Here is a 19,691-nt window from a genome sequence, read left to right as displayed (position 1 = left end):
GGCTGGGGAATGGCATTTTTGTGCAAGTCGCTTCTTATTTCAAAACCATGCTGGGTTCAGAAAATCGAATTGGGCACCCACTTGGAACACCCAACTATTTGTTTTGAGACACCCTGTCGCCACAAGCTTCAGGACATGACAAATAACACTCACCCCTCTCTCTCTCCATATGCTTTCCCTCTTTGTTCAATTCTTAGCTGGAAGAGGCTTGGCTGGATGATGAGCACAGTGAGTTCCTGGAGCAGCTGAAGATGGAACTGTTGGAAGAGCAGCAGAGAGAGGAGATGGAATTAGCTGCCTTACAGGAGGAGCAGGAGAATGAAGAGGTCAGACGGCAGCAAAGACAAAGCTTTATCTGTATTTTTTTTTTTACTCTGGAAAATAGTTCATTTTTATTTGCTCTAATAAGAGTAAACTTCCTAAAAACAAGTGAGTCAAAACTCAATAGATCTAAGGTATCTTTCCTCCTGATTGACTTACTGTAGTACCCGCTGTATGATGAACATTATACCATCACACTGATCATTAATAGCTTTGATACTGACAGCAGTGGGTCATTATTTGGTCAATATTTACCTTTTCCTTGAAATTACTACACATCTAGCCAGTGGCAATGATGAAATCTAACTCTTCATTGACTTTTCACACAAAGCTGAGTAAAAACAAGATTTTCCCTTTGAAATATGAATACAAAATAATGATTTATGAATATTTATGGTAGGAGACCATTGGACCATTTAAATTCCAAACATTGGTAATCATAATTTAAAATTCTGTTTTGTTGGAAGGAGAGCATACCACACAAATCCATATAAATGGGACTTCAAAAGGAAAACAATCCCTGAAGTAACAGAGCTGTACAAGAGACTTACAACAGCAAACAGCATATGTAATCCTTCAGGAGAAGACACTGTAGGGTTGCACTTCCTTAACTCTGATTTCCTGTGTTGAATTTTTGTCCTTATTCTGTGACAAGAATAAAACGGAAGCATGCAAACTGTTGTGGAAATGCAATATGTTCATGGAGTCATATTTACATTCTGCCAAGTGTCACCTGGTTCTAGCCATTTATATTTGCACATCGGCTCAATTGGACATTACATGGACTTATTAAGTCTAGTCTGACAGATTTGGGCATTTGCGTTCACACATACAATTCCTCCGATTAAAGTTCAGGGCTGCAGTGTAAGTGTGAAAGCAGTTTTAACATATTTTTTTGCTGTGGGCTTTTTTCTAAAGCATAACTGTGGTTGGTACATTTTCAAGTATAGTACCATATTAGTTAATACAGTATGCAAATAAGTTACAAATATTCATACATGTTAATACTTACACACGGTTGCATATGTATATATTAAAAACCATTAAAAGTTAATGTATGTCACGTTTATTTCAGGTTGTTTTTGCTTGTTCTTTTCAGAGAGCAGAAGATGATAAGCCCACCTGCTCCACACTCCCTCATCACAAGAATACCGCACTGAGTATAAAAAACAGAGTGGAAAGCTCTGAGCATAATGTCCTGGCACACATTCAGAGACGTCTGTCCAAGTGCCTGAGAGACAATCGGGATACACACTGTACCATTGGCTCCACGCAGCTAGAGGACAAAGAGGATGAGGACGATGATGAGATGGAGGGTGATCGATTCCAGCAGCTCTTGGAGCTGAAGTGTCAGATTCGGAACAGCGGTGAGTACGACCTGTTCTACAGCCGCCGCAGCACCATTGAGTGCAGCATGGGAGAGCAGGGCGGTGTACAGCACGAGCTGCGTATGCTCAACGAGGAGCTGCGCAGCATCGAGCTTGAATGTCAGAACATCATGCAGGCCCACAAGCTTCGCAAGGGCCAGCAGTCTCCCTCAACAGGCCACGCTGCACCCTCCACCAAAAACCAAAGCCTCCACCACAGCGAGCCCACAAGGGGTAAGTTGGTAGACGTTAATGAGAGGCTTGAGAAATCTGACAAGGACAGCTCCAGTGCCTATAACACAGCGGAGAGCTCACGCAGTACCCCTCTGGCAATGGACCGCTCCCCGGAGCACTCGCTCCAGAGGATGGTAAGTCTCACCAACCAGAGGAACCTCTGCAGCAGCCTTGCCACTGCCCACTCTCTTAGCCCGAGCCAAATCTCTGTACACCGAGCTCCAGTCCCAGGCAAGAGCAGCAGCCCTGACCACAGCAATCCTTCTGAGTCGGACCATACACCTCAGGCTGAGGAGGAGAGCAGAGGGACATTGAAGCCTCACGCTTGCCAGATTCCTTACTTCTCTCCATCCCACAGTTCCCAGCACAGGCAGACCAACATCCCAGCTCATGCCCGCCACTACCAGAGCTACATGCAGCTGATCCAGCAGCGCTCAGCTGTGGAGTATGCTCAGAGCCAGCTCAGCCTGCTCAGTGTGTGCAAAGAGCCCCAGAGGCCCATTGATGAGCCCAAGATGGAGTGGAAGGTGAAGATCCGCAGCGATGGCACCCGCTACATCACCAAGAGGCCTGTGAGAGACAAGATCCTGAGGGAGCGAGCCCTGAAGATTAAAGAAGAGCGCAGCGGGGGAATGACCACAGATGATGATGCGATGAGTGAAATGAAGATGGGACGGTACTGGAGTAAAGAGGAGAGAAAGCAGCACTTGGTCCGGGCAAAAGAACAAAGAAAAAGGCGAGAGTTCATGCAGCGTAGTCGGCTGGAGAGCTTGAGGGAGAATCCTCAGAGCAGCAGCGAGGGTCGCAAGGAAGTCAGCATCATAGAGCTCAGTCACAAGAAGATGATGAAGAAACGCAACAAGAAGATCCTTGACAACTGGATGACTATCCAGGAGCTGATGACTCATGGTACTAAGGCCCCTGAGGGAGCCAAGGTGCACAATGCCTTCCTATCAGTCACTACTGTATAATAAACACACAAATTCTACCCCATGCGGTATAATATACTTGCCTCGTTCAATGTGGCGTTTTTATGGAGGACGATATGAATATTTTTCACACTTTTTAACCCAAAAAGCATTTTGTAAAGAATTTATCATTGGTGTCATGGCATTTTCTTCATGTTTTTTTCTGGTATTACTTTTCACATCACTCTGTGCAACAACAAAAAGAAATTTTCTATGAAATTATGACTATATGATTATTTTATTACTTCACACTAAACATGTATCTTTTCAATTCTATTTTCATACTTATGTTGTAACCATATAACGGATCATTGTATGTGCATCTTAAGAAAAGTCAAGCATTTTCTTTTGTGTATCATGTACACTTGTTGCCAATTACAAAATGCAGGGAATCCATAGGTAAGATCTACATGTTCTATAAAGCTTACATCATTATGTCTAACAGTCAACTACACATCACAAAGGTATGATAGTTTTAATGTTTTTAAGTTAAATAATGATAAATATCACATGCCAGTAGTATTGTGTAATTTTCTCCTAATATAAAAATGTTGCAACTATGGCAAGAGCATGTATAATCTCTAAAACCTTCTGAATTTGAATTTGGAATACAGTGTCATTATCAAATGATTTTAAGCTAACAAAGTTTTGGTAATACAATTATGAAATGTTTATATATTTCAACAACTACATTTTACTCTAATGTTACCGTTATTGAATACAAAATATTGTTACACCAAATGTATTCCTGCCCTATCAATTACTTACAGTCCAGGGATCTGAAAGGGAAAAAATCTTCTTGAAACCTTTGAAGTGTTTCACCTCAAACTGCCATATCTAGAGATTTTGGATTGATGAACATGAATTTTTGGCCAACAGTAAAGTTAGTTTCATGCGCAATTTTATAACGGCATCTTTTCAATGTTGGAAACTCTACAGGGAAACTTTTCACGTGTTCTGTCTGTAATTTTTGAACTTGAGCCCCTTCCCCAACAAAGAAACAACGTAAGAAGCTGCTACACTAAGAGGCCAATGGAAAATGCCAATTTTGTCTAATATTTCTTTACCATTCTTAAGGGAACAAGACTCATATCCAAGTATGGTCCACTGACTGTTCGTCTGGTTTGCAGCTTTGGGAAGAAAAACATTTTGTATTCTCTTTTATTCTGTTTTTAATTTTTTCTACATATTAAAAAACTGATGGACCTGCTCATAGCTTTTACATACCAGTATTTTTACATACTATTTACTTTCCACATGCATTGCCTTAACATCAATTAATGACACTTTGGTCTGGCAAACTGATTTCATACACAAACAATAAACGTTCTCTATATATCATTTAAGTGACAGAGAGGTAATACTCAGCCTTATTCATACATATAATTTGAGATTTTTTTGTAACTGGAAACATTCATGAATATTTTATAATGGTTACTGAATTATGTTTGTATTCACAAACTGGTGTTAGGATGATTGCCACTGAGCAGGACTCAGAACACAGCATATTAGATACTGGAAAAACTACACTGGTGAAATTAATGGGTTGCCAATTATCAGCAGACATTATAGTTCAGTTACATGTACAGTATACTAATTCCAAATGCCAAATTTTTAACTAAAATACTGAATTCAAATTTAAACCAACCCCTGTATTTGTTTTGAGTAAATGTCTAATTTCAAGTAAAGCGTAGTTTTCACATTTGTAGCCAGGTAAAATGTGTGATAATGGTGAACGTTGCAAAAGAAATGATAATAAATTATTGTTTTTTGGTATAACATGGCACAGAATCATGTTTTTTTATTCATGCATTGGTTGATACTAAACAGTTTGTGCAAGGTATTGAACTTTGTAGTAAGATATTAGTTCTTGAATACAGATGAAAACAAAACTAACATGATACTGAAGCTCATGCACACTTTGTTCTCAATTGTTTTACACGTTTATTTTTCACTTCTCTGTGACGAGGTTGGTGTGAACTGTGAAAGCGAGTAACGGCAACAGTCTGTGCCTTTGAGGATGGTGCTGGGGGACAATGGATAGAGAAGAAAGTTAGGTAATTCTGTCATATCACAAAAGGGGGAAAAAAAAAAAAAAGAAAACCATAGAAAGTCTTTCTGCAGTAAAGCCCATTCTTGTGAAGTGAAACTGAATTACTTGCTCACTGAACACATGCTCACCTCAGATATCTCAAGAATGACTTTTTTCCTCCTCCTGTGAATGTTAAAATATTAAACTCAAGGAGATTTTAATTAAAATCACCTTCCACTCTGATGGCTTTGTGTTCATTAAAATGAGCCAACCACTTCATCATCTCTATGGCCTTGTCCTATGCGCAAGGAATAGCTACTGGGATACTCCAGTCTCTGTATTATCTTAAGGTGCGAGTGTGCTATAGCTGAAATTGTAGTTTCACGGGCACAGTACTGCCTGAAGACTGTTCTGTTTCCACAAAAACTCAACTTGTTTCATAATAAAAAAAATGGTAAAATATAAAAGGAACTAAGTTTTCCTGATAGTCAAAATTGTTCTTGGTTATGCAAAGGTATTATACCTAAGAATTCCATTGCTATTTACATCAACGCAGTGGCATGCGGTGACTTATATCGGCAAGCAGAGGTGCAGACTCTGCACAACCACCTACAACAAGGCCCCACCACAATGCATGATTCCGCCGTTCACTCCACCATGGGTATTGTAAATTCAATATGGAATATCGAGGTGGTGTAATTAAGCCTAGACATATCAGGTTATTTTATAGTTGTGGTATCTGAGAACAGGGGTATCCAACAGAAGTGAGGCAGACCAGTGTGTGTCCTTTCAACCTATGGGTTAAAACATAGCTGTAGTGAGTATATCAGTTGTTGATGGTGGACCAGAATATGTGAGAGCAACTCTGAGGCATATGAGAGCAATGTTGCAGACCAGGGCAGCAGTGAGAGTATGGCAACTTGGCTTTGATCTAAAGGAGTTGTAGCATATACTCACTGCAGTGTTGTGCTGTCAGGGCGGCTACAGAGTACAGACCTACACCAAACCTCCCCCTCGTTTCTAAAATCCTTGAAAAAGCTGTTGCAAACCAATTATTTGCACAAGAATGTCATGTTTAGAGATTTTCAATCAGGATTTTAAGGACATCATAGCACAGAAAAACAGAAAGATACTACTCAACCACTATTATTCATTATTATTATTGTCACTCCCTTTAGTGCCGTATGTGGTGATTTGGTGCTGAATGAATAAAACTGAAGAATGACTTTTTTTAAATTTATTTTAAAATTTTCCCATTCCCAAATATGCCATGTGTAGAAAACTTGCTTGTGAAGAACTCCATCCAAGTCAAAAGGCCAATTGTCTTGTCTGTGTATCAATAGGAAAGCACTTCATAATGGCACACTCTAAATACTGTTTTTCAAAGCCATGATAATCCATTGAGTGATTTTGAGGTTGTACTCTATGGTCAATGCCTTCTACTTCCATTATAGCCTGTGGCACTTAAGCATATCAATTTATACAGTAACAAAACACTATTATCAAAGTTGGTATTGAAAATAGACTCCTGCCCTCCTTCAAGACCATTTGCTCTGCCCTCATTTGTTCACTCTATAAGTTCATTTAGACGGAGACCATTAAAATGACAATGTAAGGCCACAGAGGAAGAAGCTGTGTGGGTCGCACCCACCACTGCCCTGGCAGAACTATAGCCTTAGTGCTTTCTAACTAATTAAGTTCATCCCTGAGCCCCTGGAAGACCCAGTCAGGTGTAATTAAAATTGAGCCGGTGACAGCCATGGCATTTGTCAGAGCTCCCCAGCAGTTCAAATACCAGTACTGACAGAAATGTCAAACTGATAGCAGTGGCTCATCTCCTCTTCAGTGCTTCTCTCTCCCTCTCGCGCCCACGCATACAACCATCATCTGTTATGTTTGCTGATAACCTTTAGGATTCGCCGAACAGAAGAAAGTACAAATTCTCTCATTATTCATCCAAGGAGGCCCATATTTATTGATGGACATATCTACTTGACGCGTGATGGGACAATCTACTTCATATTGACTCCTCTCCCTCCTAATCTCAGAGGCATGTGAACTGTTAAAAGCGTCGGATTACGCATCTCTCAATGTCACGTCAGAAAAGACGGTAGCTTCGATCTTTGATATTATAATTGTAATGTAGTGGTGTGTAGTTGCGCTACTGCTGAGCAGGCTGTTTTGAATATATGTGCCTTATCCCGTTAAACAACAAATGAGTCATCTCCCCTTATGACCAGGTGCCATGTTTGCGTGCTTCTCCCTTTAGAGCCAGATGAGATATAACCATGTTTTATGTTGTCATTTTTAAGACCAGGGACCTATAAAATGCATCATTTTGGACAATGCCACTCTTTTTTCTTTTGCCTGCAGTAACAGCTGACAAAATAGTTTATAAAGTTTCTTTTCAGACAGGGGTAATTGGGTGATGACAACAACCTCGACTGCCTGTTGACCCTGTAGTCAAGGTCAGGCTACATCCACACTGCCACGTTTACGCCAGTCGCCCACACTACTGCAGAGTTTTCAAGCACCTAAAACAAAGATGTTTAGAATGCTACTCGCCCAGGGCCGAACAGAGATGAAACGAGGAAAACAATGACGCAATCCGCTGAATTTGCTTCCTGACGGATTCTTATCAGTCACGACTCGACTGCCAGTGGTTAAGGGCAAAACATTGTAAGCACCAACTGTCAGTAACCGTTCCACCTCGTTGTCACTCCAAGAAAAAAGAATCCCTGGTCTTACTTTTCACCATTGTGGTTTCTCGTTCGTGGTATTTTCTATAACTAAGTAACCAACAGCAGAGCCGGGAGAGGAGGAGGATTTTGGCAAGTATTGACCAGTATCTCTTAGAGAGAGGTTAACATATTTTGGAAAATAGACTGAAAATGTGTGCATGTTGTTTTCAGCCATATCCAGTTTCCTAGGCAAAGACAATCATTTACAATAAGATCTAAAGCTTCCAAAATGGTTTTTATTATATGTTTCTATCTTCTTCAGAGGCTGGGAAATAATAGTTTAAGTGAAAGTCAAGTTTTCAGAAAACCCTCAGGTTTGTGAGCACATTTTTAGAGGGCGCCTTGGGTCCTTGATGGGTTAATCAAGCAGGAGACAGTAGTGGGTCCACTGATGGGTGATAATGATGACATTCAGAAATGTCATAATGCCAATTTCAAGTTTCCCATTCATCCTGGGTGGGGGGGACACAGCTGGCAAACCAAACCAGACTTGTCAGCTTCAAAAGTCTATAAAGATTCAAAATTACTTGGGTGGAGGGTTCAAATAATCACACAAAGCTTTCTGCCTCTCCCTGCACTACATACTATTTGTTATCTTTGTCGTTTTCTTGTCACTAAAAAAAGTCTGTCAAAGAATGCATGGCAATCAATTCAATACTGGAGTTGTTGAAAAATTATTGATAAGCTGAGAGCTAATCAACTAACCAACAGACCAACATTGTCATTCATACAGACATGCCGCTTTGCTGATATGCACAAAGTTAAAAAAGACAAACTCCTGGTGTGTTGGTCTTAGGGGAAACAGTTCAGCCTTAAATATTAATCATACTAAAAGACTGTTGATGGCGATATTTTGCAGCAGAAAGCAGTGGTGAATGCTGATAACTTCACACTACAGTAAGTTTCCTCATAATGCAGCGCTGGAAAACAGTAACGAATGTCCTGTGGTTGGCAGCGCAGAAAAACTCTCGTGCAAACGTCACGGTCGAACAAAACAGCTTGTTCAGTTCCGATTAAATACACAAGTTTGTTGTTTCACACTTGGTTCATTCCCAGCAGCACAGCAGCGTGCAGAAAACCTGATTCATAGCCAATTGTCAACAGCCAACACTAAAATATAACACGGAAGTTGGTTTTGAGGATGAGATGAAAAGTCCCATCTTCTGCACTTGCATCATCACACCTCTGTATTCAAACTCCGCTGGATATGTTGGTGTATCACCATTGGCAGAGATCTTTTGTTACTTCTGGGGACCAACACCCCATGTTTTATGTGTCATTTTGTTGTTTCATTTCCCACACAAATGCATTAGGGCACCTATTAGGCTAAAACCTGTGAATATTTCCGGTGCATAATTGGAGCTCTAATTGCAATTCATTATTTATAGAATGGGTGGAACAAACTGCGGCACATACTGCAGAGGTCTCAAACATGTGCTATTTGGATTGCAGTTAGTATACGGATATTTCCTAAAACATACTGTAGTGCTGGTAGTCCTAAACAGGAGGATATTATTCATAGACGCATATTGCAAATGTGCAAATCAATCTGGTAAAAACATAATCTCTCTGCAACATTCAGCTCACAATGTCACTCAAATTTTACATCTGGTTCAAGCCAGTGTTTGCAAACAACAAAACAAAAACTGTAGCCATCTTTTCACACTCATTGTAATTCCCTTTGTCCATTCAGCCATTTAAATCCTCCAAGGCTTTAACATGAGATCAATGAAAGTCTTAGATAAGATTGATATTTTGACTTTCACCGTCCATTCAGCCCTACATATAAAATACTTTAGTCCATCCAAATAATATAAACTTGCCCGGATGATGCCCCCCCAGCCTAACTGCAAGTCACCCTGGTCTCCTCACCAGACTTCAAGGTGGGAATTGATTGACACGTGTGGTCAACCATGTTATGAACAAATGCAACACTTCCCTGTTGCCCATTCGTTGTCTCTATGAATCCTATTAACATTCTGTAACGTTTTTGTTTACCTCTTTCAGGTCCTTTGGGTCAGAGTCTGTATCCAACAGAAATTACTTGTACAATTCTGACTGTGATTACGGTGCTGAGCCTGAGAATTCATAAGTAACGCCTGGTAGCCAGTGCATAGTGTTTGTCTCACAATTATTATACAACTGTGTGTAACAGAAATTGATTCAATCTGGGGTGATATCTTTGGGGGGGGGGGGGGGGGGTGTTACTTCTACCTGCTCATATCTGCCTTCATGGATGTTTGATGGCCCACCAACTCAGCAGGATTTGAACCAGTGATGCAAAAGTCAGTGAGACTGTATAACAGACGGAGAGTGACAGGGGGGTAAAGAGCGCTGCCCACAGCTCTACAATGAAGTTATGATGCAAAACACCAAGTTGGACATCTTATATTGTACTATGGGAAGTGAAAAAAAATTTTTGGTTCATTATCAAACTGCCAGGACAAATTAGAATAAGGCAGGCTGCACATAGTTTGGGTCATTGATGGCAAAAACTGCATAATGTAAACATTGATCCCTCCCTGTTCCCATGACGCTCCAGTGTGATAAGTGAGCTCTTTCATTAGTCATGGTTACCATTTTAGATTCATGGTATTTCACCATTTAGTCCCGTCATGAAGGAATTTCATCACTGGACTTGTCTCTTCATTGATTTAATTGGCTCCCAGTGTGCTGCCTAATTAAATCGTAGCATGTTGAGCACTTCTTCCACTGTAAGGGTTGATACGGTGCAGCATTAAGCGTGAGAGTTTGCTTATTCAGTTGCATTCTGGGTAGCAGGACACCTGGCACTGTGAGTAATGAGAATCCTGCCAGGAGGCCTGGCTGGTCAGAGCGCAGCTCTTTACTACTTCCAGGCTTGGCCACAGGCGAGTTCAGCCGGGAATGATGCACAGAGCGAATGCAGAGAGCCAGCCTGTGAGTAATGACCTCACTATAGTGTCGACGGTGCTTCTTTTGGATCACTGAGATGTGGCAAATAAGTTCACTTACTTAAGTTGCATCGACTAACTTTGCACATGTAAAACTCCTCAAATGGCAGTGAGAGGAAACTTTAATATGCTTCAATCATGTGTAATAACATGATGTCAGCACACTGATTTTTTAAAATGGCAACTAGTGGGGAATCATTATTTTAGACAGGACTGAGTACATTTCCCTGTCACGTTTACAGGGAGTGTTATGCTCTTCTCTACTGTAGCCCCACTTACCAAGTGCAGCTTGGTTTGAAGGTGTTTGTGATATGAATACTCTTGTCTTTAGGACAGGCTATTACTTGCCACCAAGTGGCAACCCACCATAACATCACACATGGTGAACTGCTGTTTTTGAAGCCTTGAGTTTAGCATTTTGACCAGCGCCATCTTGGTTGTCTGAGATCAGAAGTTACCATATTTGGAGGAGCAGGGGGTGTGTATGACTGAGAGCTTGTAAACTGCACCTACACCTGCATCCTGGACCCATTGGATAGTAATAGCTGTCAATCACCTATATTCCCACTGCATACCGTGCTTTATCGTCTATTCTACCCTAAACTCCTTATGAAAATGTTTACTGACGTTAGGAATCAAGTGACAAGCAGAATCATTTCTCATAGACTTCTATGGAAACAGACTTCTTTTTGCTGAAGGAGAGAATACAGATTTCAGGCAATTCTGCATTGGCTTTAATTTCCGGACCAGGTTAGTGTTTGCTTGCTACCTTCACAAATGTGTAACTTCTATGTTATTAATGTGTAAATGGTGACTGCTGCATCTCATCTTTTCATCTGATGCCTTGGAAAACTAGGAAAAAAACGCACATCAGACCTGAAGCTTGCATCGTTCTCAGTTAACAACTGAAATCAGTTCTCCAACTAAACACATCCCACATTTTGATGTAAATTTACTATCTTATCATTTTTATTTCAAATCCTTTTGACAACACAAGAAAAGACTTGTTTCAACTCCTGAAGATGATGATCTACGTTGCCTTTGAAGGGAGCTCAGCAAGGTGCGCCGCTGTCCAAAGGAAGTTGGTGAACAACAGAGGGATTAATAAGGGAATTGCAAAAGGGAGGTTGATGGAGTTGACTGCACAGCAGAATCTCACGGTGACTGACCTTGAGACTGGAGAGCACCATTATACTTTATTACAGTAGCTTACAGAAGTCTGTTCGGGATTTATGATTCATGCCTACTGATTTTATAGAGCTTTGCAGACCATTTGACTGTGCTGACTATTATAATGAAAAAATACTATGATTGAGGAGTGAGGATGCCTTTGGTGTCAAAAAGTAAACTTAGATGTGACTTGAGCTACTCAGCTGAGTATCGCCTGCGCGCGCGCGCGCACACACACGCGCACGCGCACACACACACACACACACACACACACACACACACACACACACACACACACACACACACACACACACACACACACACACACACACACACACACACACACACACACACACACACACACACACACACACACACACACACACACACACACACACACACACACACACACACACACACACACACACACAGGTTAGAATCCCATATCACAGCAAGCTGTAACTACATCCATGTGCTTTGTCTTTATTTTCTTCTATCCACCTATTAAGATATCCCCCGGTACATTTATGAGAAGGTCACACTTCGAGGGAATGTGGAGCAGCACGCGCATCACAGATATTCTACTGCTAGTAGTTTTTAATATCAGCCCCCGCAGTCACATTAATAGTACAGATTCAAAAAGTGGAGCAGTAGAATACTTGCTGGGAGCAACACACACCACAAAATGTACCAGTGCTCCCAATAGCAAATAGACTATACATCAATGTCATCCCTTTCTCTTTTTTATCCCATCTGCATGGCAGACTGGCTGCAAAACCTCAGTCTCCTGTGGATTACTTTATGGTCACAGGCAACCTACTGTATGCATGGGCACCAATAGCTAGATGAGCTGGGTGTGACAGCTAATAATTATATTTCTGTCAGTAGGACTAGGTTAAGTGGTCTGCGCCATAAATATACAATGTTTGTGCATGGACAATTTAATGTTGGGGAATTCGATCTTACATTTTTTTTTATCCAATATGTAAATCTCACTTTAAATCAGTGGCTGTTCGTGTATTCTGCTGCCGTGATTTAGTTTTTGCTCAGAGAATAATTATCTGGGATAGCGTGGAGCTCAAAACTCCTCAGGTGTGCCCTCTGCTCTTTAGGCACCTGGGGATATGAGCACAAAGAGAACAAAAGACATCTCATAAAGTAAGTAAAGTTATGAGCTTGCCCTGCTGTGCTGCAGTGTAATCAATTAAAATTGCTTCTGGAGGGCAGAATTAGTCATGTTTTAGGGAGAGTGGTGTTCACAGCCACAGCATAGTAACAGAGTCGGGTGTTTTAATTTTCTTAAGTGCATGTGATTTTGTTTAGGCCAGCACTTTTAGTAAACTGGACAATTTATTATTTGCCAATATGAGCATCTGAATGAATAAGTCATGCACTGATGAGCCATCTTTAGCTGGTAACTGTGACTAATGACCTAATTTCCTCACCAAATGAGAATGCAGCTGCAGATAACAGTCTGTTGTCCCTGCGTTATGTACAAGACTGATATTTAGATTGCGAGTCATTTCATTACCGCTCCATTATTCAGGAGATGATGATTTAATTTTATCCTGATCAAGAATTTTTTAGTAAACTTTAATTCTGCATTAGCCACCATATGGTTGGCATATGGACTACATGTTGTTGCAAAGACAGTTTGCTTGTTAAATAATAAATCACAGCGCATTGATGCTTAAAGAAAAGTGGAGGCTGTGTTCAATGAACTAAAATCTGCAGCAGGCAGGACTTACTGAAGATTACTGCCGGCAGGAGCTAATACAAGGCTGCACAACATTTCTGACTTAAAACGACTTTTAGTGACTATCCGATGTGTTTTCTCAAAATAAACAGGCATTGAACTAAAGACTCTAAAGAAGAGCACCAGCATTATGAAGCAGCCAGGCTGTCTACAAAAACTGCATCTGCTATCACTGCATGATTTGTTGAAGAACTCTGTATTTGGTACATAAAGTGATTATTGACATATTAAACTGGTGACATTAACTCTTTCAGATACTCTGATAAAGTATGTTTGATTTTACGCAGATGCTTATGTCACTGACTTCCAACTGTAGTGTACATAAAAAGGGGAGTCCACAAAAACGGCTACATTCTATCTTCCTCCTTTTTACAATAGTGAGAGATCTTTCCTATATTTTTCGTTGTTTAATCTTTTTCAATCGTACTCTTGGGTTTTTATATCATAAACATAATGGGAAACTACAACTGTACTGGATGCTGAAACTGGAGCAATTCGCAACCAATATGAAACAATTTTGTTTTTATGTGGCACCATTAACATCGACATAACACGCAGCTACTAAAATCAAAACAAAAACAGGTGTACCATTACAGGCTTTACAGCAAAGACGGCCATTGTTTGCTGTTCCACATAATATTATTTGATGAAATATTGTAGCGTGCATATGAATTGTAGCCCTGCCTCATAATATCTCTTTCTATTGCACAGTCCTCGGCCTCTTCCTCACCCATGAACATGCTCACCTCCTGTTATTATACAAAGGTCTTGTAGGCATATTAGATTCCATTCAACAGTGGAAGATGAATAGCTTAGCTAATATTTCTTTTGATGATCAGAAACACACGGGGACCTGATAGCAATTCATGTGTGGTCATATTGTTGGACTAATGCACTGCATTCATTCTGTGAGCTGAATATTTCTTTCAAAGATGAACATCCTGTTCTACTTCCGTTTTGATGAGGGTCAGAAAGTTAAAGAGCTACACTGCAAAAACCACAGGCCATAATATACCTTCCACTTCCAGGAAAAGCTGAATTTCATGAGCAACTGCAAGTCAAGCAGAGAAAATAATCTACAATGACCAGGGTATAGGTTTGAAACACAAATTATACCATAATTACTTTCTAATATCCCTAAGAAATAATACCCTACAATTTGTCCATTGTCGTCCATTTCCAAGTTTGAAACCAAGAGTGAAATTAACTACATTAATAAACAACGTGATGTCTACCTGTGTATTTTAAGAGAATGGTGGACATGTTTACACCACTATAATGAATTTCTTCAAATAACTGCAGGCCATGGAAATACTGTGAACTGTCTTACCCAAAAAGGCCAAAATGGAAATTGTGTACAAATTTCATACACTTTGTATTACACAAATTCAGAGATTTTTAACCCCAGACAGAAATGTTGCTGATGTTAGTAACAGAGGAGACGCTGTTGGTAAAAATATCCTGAAGGAAAGCTAGGAAACAACACATTTCCTTTCAGTTCTCAGGAGCATCTTGTTTGGTGCAGTAATGCTTCATACTCTCTGCCACATCTACAGCATGCAGCATGGCTTTATGCATTATTAGCTTCATAGTGTGGTGAAATGAAATGCATTTGACAAATAAGAAGTAACAAATTCTATCTCCCGTCATTACAACGCAAGTACAGTGGGTGATGAACGATTCTGGCAAGGCTGAATGACCTCCAGCTACACTGCAATGGAGCCTGACATAACTGTGTATCACCACCAGTCATCAGTTATTTACATTTGGCCTCATGCTCAAATGCCAGGGATGCTATGCGACCGTAATGGCTTACATTTCACCAGACCCTATCACAGGGAATTGCCACAGTTGCAAAAGAGGCGATCATTTTTCTGTGGTGGCGTGTTTAGCTGGCTATGCGGCATACAGTATGTCAAATGCACATCCAGTCCCCTAAGGTAGGGAAAACAAACATGTTATCCAGCTGTGCCATGACACCTGAGCAGAGCTTACACACATGCATTATCTGTTCAAGAGAAGAGATAAAACAGGTCTATGAGTTGTCAATCAACAGGGACTCCCCCCACCTTTTTTGTGGAGTGGAAAAGGCAATGGCTGCTGATGTGTCTGTCATAATTCAACAGCTAAAACTTGCAAATTAAATTCACTTGTCAATCCACCTCTGTTTGATCCTGTTCCACTATCAGTTTACATCAAGATTCCTCACCAAAACATTTATTTGAAGACTATGAATGGGGCATGCTAACAGTGTTCATGATAGTCCGCTTCAGCCAGGTAAAAAGCAAATTCTGCAATTGTGTCCAATGACTTTATAGAACAGGATGATAGATTATTCATTTTGTAAAATATCTTCCCAAACCATGCTCGTGGTCAAGGACCCCCACTTGGCCAAGAAAGAGTGTGTCAACTGACCCTGAAGGTCCCATCAGCAGATTTAGTATCTTTCAGCTCATTGTTTCAGTTTTATGACCCACAACTTCATTGTTTTGATTCATTCTCACTGCCTGTATCCCCATAATAGTCATGTCTGCCCAGGGTAGGAATTTTTACGGCGGCCACAATGGCTGTCGTTGCCTCTCGCTCTGGCTGTAATGCCCCGAAAAATCATTGTATACCCTATGGACACCGTGGCCTTTGTGTCTCTGCTACTGTCAAAATCTCAGGGTTGCTTTAAAAGTGCCAGTAAAACGAGAGCAGTGCTTGCAGCTTGGCTTGGTTGTGAACATGTGCACTAGCGTCACAACATCAGGCTGAAGACCAGAGGCCGACTGAGAAAAAGATCCGACCACAGAATGGCCTATATGCTTCTAAGCAACTGATGTCACCTAGATATTGATTGATAGATAGCTGACTTATTTAGTGCTTAACTGAATCAAACCTCCTTTTTTAGAACCACTTAATGTAACGTAGGTTGACACTTGACAGCTTTTTACTAGGTTGCTAGTCAGAAACCGATTAGCTACACCTGCCATTACCCTGCGTGCCGGCAGAGTCGGGAGCAGGGTATCGTTTTCACCCACACACTCTACTCAGCCAGCCCTCCCTACTCCACTCATCTCCATCCTCAAGTGATGATGATCAGATTACACACTCACACTCATAAACTGACTATTGCATTTTCAAAAAAATAAAATACAGTTGAATGTTTGACCTTGACTTCACTATTAACTACTAGCAGTTTTACTTCTGAAATTAATTATTTACATATTTATGGAGTATGAAAATTTGAATGAGAAGTAGATTTTTTTTTCAAGGATTGTATCACAATTGAAGTTTTTTAAGGAAATGAAACAGATCAGATAAGTAATTAATTTTCTTGTCATTCTTTTCTCATCAGGAAGTCAGGTTATTTATTCTTAAGAAGAAGAATCTTTTATTTCACTCAGTGGCCTTTGTGCTGGAATTTTTTGGCACAAAATGGCCTTGCCCCTACAAGGACGAAAGTCCAAGCCTGTCACAGTAGCCTCCTCCCTGTCCCCTCAGATGTTGCTGCCTTGCCTTGTGTGATTCCTGATGTCCAAACAACAGCTCTGGGCAATGAGGTTTACAAAAACCCAATAACATATTTATGTTACACAAATAATTTTACTTTTTTTACCCCATTTAGAGTACACTGTCAAATCATATGGAAGAATGATAACCGGGACATACTGTCAATACACATACATCCCAAATTTCTTGATAGAAAGTTAAACACGTTGGGAGTAGCAACATCCCTTCTTGCTGTCTTTGATGGAAGGCCATAAAATATTAATTTCAAAACAGCTGTCTGGGACTCTCTGTTATTTGACATGGGCTGTCAGCCCTCTAATAATCTTCCTGGGTTTTGTCTCATTTGTGTGTCCCCATCGAGGTGCCTGTAATCGCCTCCATTATTAATCTCACAGAGCAGAAATGTCATGCTGGCAGCCTCCGCGCACACTCGGCGTCATTTAATTCTTGTTTACTAGTCTTCCTTGTTCGCCCCAGTGAGGCCGCCCGGTATTGCCACAGCAGCATGCTTTCCCCAAACGAATAGTCTTTTCATTCTGTCAGGAGACAGAATTTGCATTGAGATCTATAGTCTTCTCCCTGCCACACACCCCTCTTATTATTCCTCTAATGGATCACAAAAGCCATTGTGCCTTGCGTTTGTGTGAATAAGCGTGTGTGTGGGCTAGTGTGTGGCAACTGTTTGTGTGGAGATACCTTCAGAGCCCCTTGAGGGAATTTTCTAAGCTGATTTTACCCTCTTGTTATGTGTCCTACTTCCTGCTCCCCCATCTCTTTTCCAGATCCCCAGACTCCCGCAGCTTTAATGTGACATCACAGGATTGTGTACCTGGCCGGGACCAGCAGTTGGAGTGAATACAGAGGGATTTTGACAGTTTGTGTTTGGCTGAGAAAAAAATGGAGCAGAAGGTGACTGGTGGAGATATAGAGTTTAAACAAGCAATGCAATACTGCGAGCTGCGGGATTTGAGCTTCAATTTGAAATTGATTGTGACATTTCCACATATCTTTCACGCACTTACTCCTTGGATGTTGATATCGGTCACAGCTTCAGACTACAGTCAAATTTAAAGCTACACTAAACAATATTAACACTGACTCAAATCACAAAGGCGTACAAAGACTACAAGTGATAAAACCAGAGAGTATTGTCAACTGACCCTGAAGGTCGCATCAGCAGATTTAGTATCTTTCAGCTCACCGTTTCAGTTTTATGACCCACAACTTCATTGTTTTGATTCATTCCCACTGCCAGTATACCGTGTCCCCCGAACGCTGCTATGCCGCACCAGAATGAATCAAGTGCCACAGCCTCACCTGAATCCGAGGACAAGTTCTGCAAGTAAGGCCAAGGTCAAAAGGAATCACAACTATCTCCCACAAGAACTTACAAATTGTGTTGTGTTTCTCATTTTGCTTTCTAGGATAGCAACTAAACATTTTTGAAGACAAATCATCATCGCTGCTGTCATGTTTGTCCTAAAACCTGGGAAACATTAGCTCATAATGCCCATAGTCATTATCGCCTGACGCTACCCATCTACATCCAATTACATGCTATAGCTTGAGCAGTGTTTTGCCTAAATCGCCCCTTTGGATGGAAGTATGTCAACACAGGTGGTGGGGATATGAACCCAGATTCAGGATTAAGACACTAAGGCGGCCTCAAGGTCCTGCGGGTGCTGAAAGCCGAGGTTGAGCGTGTCTATGCGAGCACATATATGTACCACAGAGGCCTTGTCAAATCAGCAGGCCGATATATGAGCACCCACCAGCTGTTCATTCTTATATGCCAACTCCTCCTTTGTTTACTGACAGGCTCATTGGCAGCTGCATGTGGGATGGGGAAATGTACCTGTCAGAATTATACATGGGGCCTTAGAAGCTACACAAACAACTGCACAACAGATGGAGAATGCTGGAAAATGTGGACTGTGTGTATCCAATCTCTTATTTTTTAAATGAATTCTGCTCACACAGCATTGGCACGTGCCACGTGGATTGGGGAAATGAAGTCTGCACAGTGGGTCAAAGTGATCATGGACATGAGGCTGATGCTACTGTACGCCGTAACTGAAATTCGTGGCCTTCTACCACATTATTTGAGTTTCAGCATGCCTACAGCACTGGAGATAACATGTTCAGCAATGACAAAATGAAAGAGGCAACCAAAATAAGCGAAAGAATTTTCTCTTTCCAACATGAAATGATAAAACAGAAAACTTCAAAGGGAAAGAAAATGAGTGGTTGTAAGTCATGCACATAAGGTGACCATTCACAAACCCAAACAATCTTCGGTTGTTGTAGAATGTCACAATATTTAATGAGAAAATATCCAATTCTTCCTCTGCGTGTGTTGCTACATGCTGTTGTTTGCTTCCTGTACAGCTACACGCTGCTGTTATTGTTTATGCTGCCTATAGCTACTCTCATATGCATCTGTTTGTGGCTGTGTTCATTTCTCCTTCCACCACCACCTGCAGTCTGCTCCTGTCTGGTTTCATATTAATCATAGGATCGCAGCGTCTCCTCTGCAGTGTGTATATTCCATACCTCAGTGACGTGTGACTGGAGGGTTCGGCTCGGAAAACCTCTGGGGGAATTCAGCCACAATCTTCACTGTGAATGCTGCTCTGTTTTTATATTGGGAGCGATACAGAGAACAGAACCTGTA

The 19,691-nt window shown here is 41.0% G+C and overlaps 1 protein-coding gene and 1 long non-coding RNA gene across 5 annotated transcripts in view; one reads left to right on the top strand and one right to left on the bottom strand.

Moving 5' to 3' along the window:
- The window catches only part of LOC118315710 (PDZ domain-containing RING finger protein 4-like), a 103,846-nt gene extending 98,681 nt beyond the window's left edge, over window positions 1-5,165 (top strand). For all 4 annotated transcript variants that reach the window (XM_035643196.2, XM_035643197.2, XM_035643198.2 and 1 more), the window contains 2 exons: window positions 198-326; window positions 1,421-5,165. In XM_035643196.2, coding sequence (XP_035499089.2) covers window positions 198-326; window positions 1,421-2,893 — 1,602 coding nt within the window. In that variant the 3' untranslated portion in view covers window positions 2,894-5,165. The remainder of the gene's footprint in view (window positions 1-197; window positions 327-1,420) is intronic.
- The window catches only part of LOC118315711, a 37,833-nt gene that overhangs the window by 10,925 nt on the left and 7,217 nt on the right, over window positions 1-19,691 (bottom strand). The window contains exon 2 of the long non-coding RNA XR_004794918.2: window positions 154-257. This is a non-coding gene — a long non-coding RNA (uncharacterized LOC118315711). The remainder of the gene's footprint in view (window positions 1-153; window positions 258-19,691) is intronic.

The sequence above is a fragment of the Scophthalmus maximus genome, chromosome 7 (genome assembly GCF_022379125.1).
Source record: "Scophthalmus maximus strain ysfricsl-2021 chromosome 7, ASM2237912v1, whole genome shotgun sequence".
In the NCBI taxonomy this organism is placed as follows: Eukaryota; Metazoa; Chordata; class Actinopteri; order Pleuronectiformes; family Scophthalmidae; genus Scophthalmus; species Scophthalmus maximus.
The sequence above is the reverse complement of the archived record's forward strand: the minus strand, read 5'-3'. Positions and strand labels throughout refer to the sequence as shown.